At 42.0% G+C, this 3,370-nt stretch overlaps 1 protein-coding gene across 1 annotated transcript; it reads left to right on the top strand.

Moving 5' to 3' along the window:
- The first annotated feature begins 1,582 nt into the window (after positions 1 to 1,582).
- LOC146575753 (syncytin-A-like) lies at positions 1,583 to 2,662 on the top strand. Its single transcript, XM_085270615.1, has one exon. The coding sequence runs from the start codon at positions 1,583 to 1,585 to the stop codon at positions 2,543 to 2,545; it is 963 nt and encodes a 320-aa protein (XP_085126741.1). The 3' UTR covers positions 2,546 to 2,662.
- The last annotated feature ends 708 nt before the right edge of the window (positions 2,663 to 3,370 follow it).

The raw sequence follows: 3,370 nt of genomic DNA, 5'->3' as shown, positions 1-3,370 counted from the left end.
GTCCAGTAAATTTGCTAGGTAGAGACGCTCTGACAAAACTTAAGATAGCAGTCATGCCATTCTTTTCTGGTATTACACCTGAGTGCCAGAAACCGACCGAGTATCACAACATTCTGAGATTTAAACAAACTCCAGGCCCAGATCCACCTTATGATCAGCAAGTGTGGAAGCTAGGAGAACAGCATTTGACCTTACAGCACAGGCCGAAGTTGTGTAGGTTACGCAGTAACCACAGATAGTAAAATAATAGAAGCAAAACTACTTCCTCCTTCATGTCCTGCACAGAGCGCTGAGCTGATAGCTGTGATACGCGAAAGCTAAATACACAAAGACAAACTAATAAACATACATACAGACAGCCAGTATGTTTTCTCTGCTGTGCATCATTTTGCAAAAATTTGGCATAACAGAGGAATGATTACACCAACTGGCAAACCAGCATGCCAACCTCTTACAACGCCTACTGACTCTTTCATTACTACAGGCAACAATTTTGCTGACAGAGCAGCAAAACAGGCGGCACAAAAGACAAACATGACATTGATGGCAGTAAACACACATCAGATTCCACTGGATGTGTTGAAAAATGAACAAAAAGCAGCAAGCACAGCAGAGCAGGCAAAATGGCTAAAACACGGTGCAGTTCTGACAAACGACTTAATGATGTGTTATGGCAAGCCAGTGTTGCCAAAATTCCTCCACAAAATGGCGGCATTAGTGACTCATGGCTGTACGCATTTGTCAACGGGGGGACTGACCAGTATTGTAAACTCTCATTTCTACACTGTAAATTCTACACTGTAAATTTTGAAACCTCAGCAAAACAATTTGTCAGAACGTGCATGACGTGTCAAAAATATAATGCTCAGGGTAACCTGCGACCACACAATCCATATGGACTTTATTGAGCTAAATGAATGCCAAGGGTAAAAATACACCCTAGTGGTTATAGATGTATTCTCAAAGTGGCCAGAAATCTACCCAGTGAAAAAGGCAGATACAATTTCAGTAGCAAAATGTATGTCTAAGTTGTAGGAAAATAAAGAGATGATTGTAAATGACGAAGAATGTAATGATGTCTATCAAGTGTCTTGCAGATCACAGCCCGGTGACTGGGTTCTGATCAAAGTGCTCCAAAGGAAAAACTGGAGCTTGCAAAATAGCGGAACGACCATCTTGCATCCATCAGAGCCAGTAAGTGAAGCCATCTAAACACAGCTGACAGCAGGCTTGCCCACTTGTTGTGATCTCGCCTGGTGGAGGGGTCAGCTTTCCTGGCCGGGGGGTCTACTCGCGACAGGAGGGTGTGTCCCGTCGTCATGAGGTGGTGGCTCTTAACAACTGCAGCGGCCCTGACCATGGCCGGGCTCCTCATCTTTGCTTCCGTGAGGGACAATAAGTCACGCTATATGAAGAAAAGGCAGACACTCTATGACAAAGGAAAGTACACCAAGTTTCCCCATGGCTATGCCACTAATTTCTGGTGGCAGTTTATGAACACTACAGCTTACTGGAATAATAAAACTGACTGCTATGCAAATACATATACACTTTCTGCCCACCGAGGAACGAGAGGAAGTGTATGGACTGTTCAATCAACGCCACCTGTGCCAGTAACACGACGCTGATGGGCCTAAACTGTCGCTCCGACTACAGCTACCGAATGCCACTACAAACAAAGACTCAGTACCAGACAGGATGTGCACGGACGGCACCCAGCAGCAGAGGAACCAGAGTTTTGGCTGACTGGTACTTCCTATGTGGCAACAAGGCTTATCTGTCACTCCCTGAAGGTTGGGGAGGTCTGTGTGCCCTGGTGGAATTATCAGATCACGTTTTCTTCATGCAAAGTGTTGCACATCACCCAAGCAGCCGGCAGAGACGTGAAGTGGACATCGCCTCCCCCAATTCTTTCGGCATTACCGTGGACACTGGAGTGCCGGGAGAGTTTCGCATCTGGGGAGGAGGAGTGAAATTCTTACAGAGCTTGATCCCCGGCATTGGAGTTGCCGAGGTGCGGGATCATGTGGAAATCAACCGATATGCTCTGCTACGACACATCAACTTGACTAAGACCCTGGGAACCGCCTTAGCAGGAGAACAGCAGGCCATCAGAACGATGGTGCTGCAGAACAGACTGACACTAGACCTGCTAACAGCATCACAAGGAGGAGTTTGCAAGCTGATCGGGGAAACATGTTGCACTTTTATCCCTGATGGATACGAAACTGGAGGAGACATTTATGAAGCTTTGCAGAATTTGACCGCTCTGCAAAAATATGTCACTGACCACACACCTGGAGCAGCTACAGCACAAAGCTGGCTGGACTGGCTGTTCAGCGGTTCATGGCTGGCTGCTGTAGCAAAGCCATTTTTCCTTCTAGGTCTCATCATGATAGCACTGCTCATATTAGTGTTGTGTGTCTTGCCATGCCTAAGAGTAATGATTTCACAGATGATAACAACTACAATGACTGCTTATGTTGCCGTGCCTGAAGAAGAACAACATCCCGTTGCAATTCTGTTAGAGGAGAACTTGTACTAGCTGCTAATAAATGACGTGGTGATTAAAAATGACTTGTCAAGTGATCATGCACTGATTAAAACATTAGTAGGTTATGCAAGTTTTCATGCTTTTATTTTTTGAAGTCTTGAGTTTTAAACATAAAGTTTTTCATTTTAAATATAAAGTTTTCATTTTACTTTTCACCCTTTTATTTTTTGTAAGTTTTCGTTTTAAAATATATCCTTTATTTTTTGTAGTTTTAGTTTTATTATTTTTTCTTGTTTATTCCACTTGTTATTTCATTTACTATGACTTTCATTTACTATGTTTTTCTTTGTATTATTTTCTTTTGTTTTATTCTTTAGACCAAATGACTGCCATTTCTGCTATGCTGACATTTTGAAAAATTAAAAATTGTTTAAGATACTTAATAAATAACCTTCACAGACAATTGTTGTATACATTTAAAATAAGTTAAAACAGGAGGGAATGTTACATGAAAAATGTTTCTATGTTTCTTTACCTTCTTTTAAATGTGCAAGCATGCCCTTTTGTCTATGGTTAGATTAGTTTAGAATTATCTTTTTAGACTTTCTCAGCAAAGACATACTGTTTTGGGACATATTGTTTTAGATTGTTTTATCTCTCACAGCCTTCTCCCAGCTCTCTGCTGACGAGACTAGCGCCACATATGGAGTTGTTTATTTTATTTGTTTTGTATTTTCTTATCCTGTTCTCACTGTCTTTCCTATAAAAATTACCAAGCCACTGTGCATGGGGTGAGTTGTTCTTAGCAGCTCACCCGTGTACACGTTTGATAAAGAAAGTAACTTTGTCTCATTGTGTCTTTATTTCTCCTGGGTT

Source organism: Mchenga conophoros, linkage group LG4, assembly GCF_057382185.1.
Source record: "Mchenga conophoros isolate Kocher_MC1m ecotype Shallow Benthic linkage group LG4, M_conophoros_male_GT1.1, whole genome shotgun sequence".
NCBI lineage: Eukaryota > Metazoa > Chordata > Actinopteri > Cichliformes > Cichlidae > Mchenga > Mchenga conophoros.
This window is presented reverse-complemented; position numbering and strand designations above follow the sequence as displayed.

Coding starts and splice junctions, on each gene's coding strand:
- LOC146575753 (XM_085270615.1), top strand. CDS start 1,583: ATGGACTGTTCAATCAACGCCACCTGTGCCAGTAACACGACGCTGATG.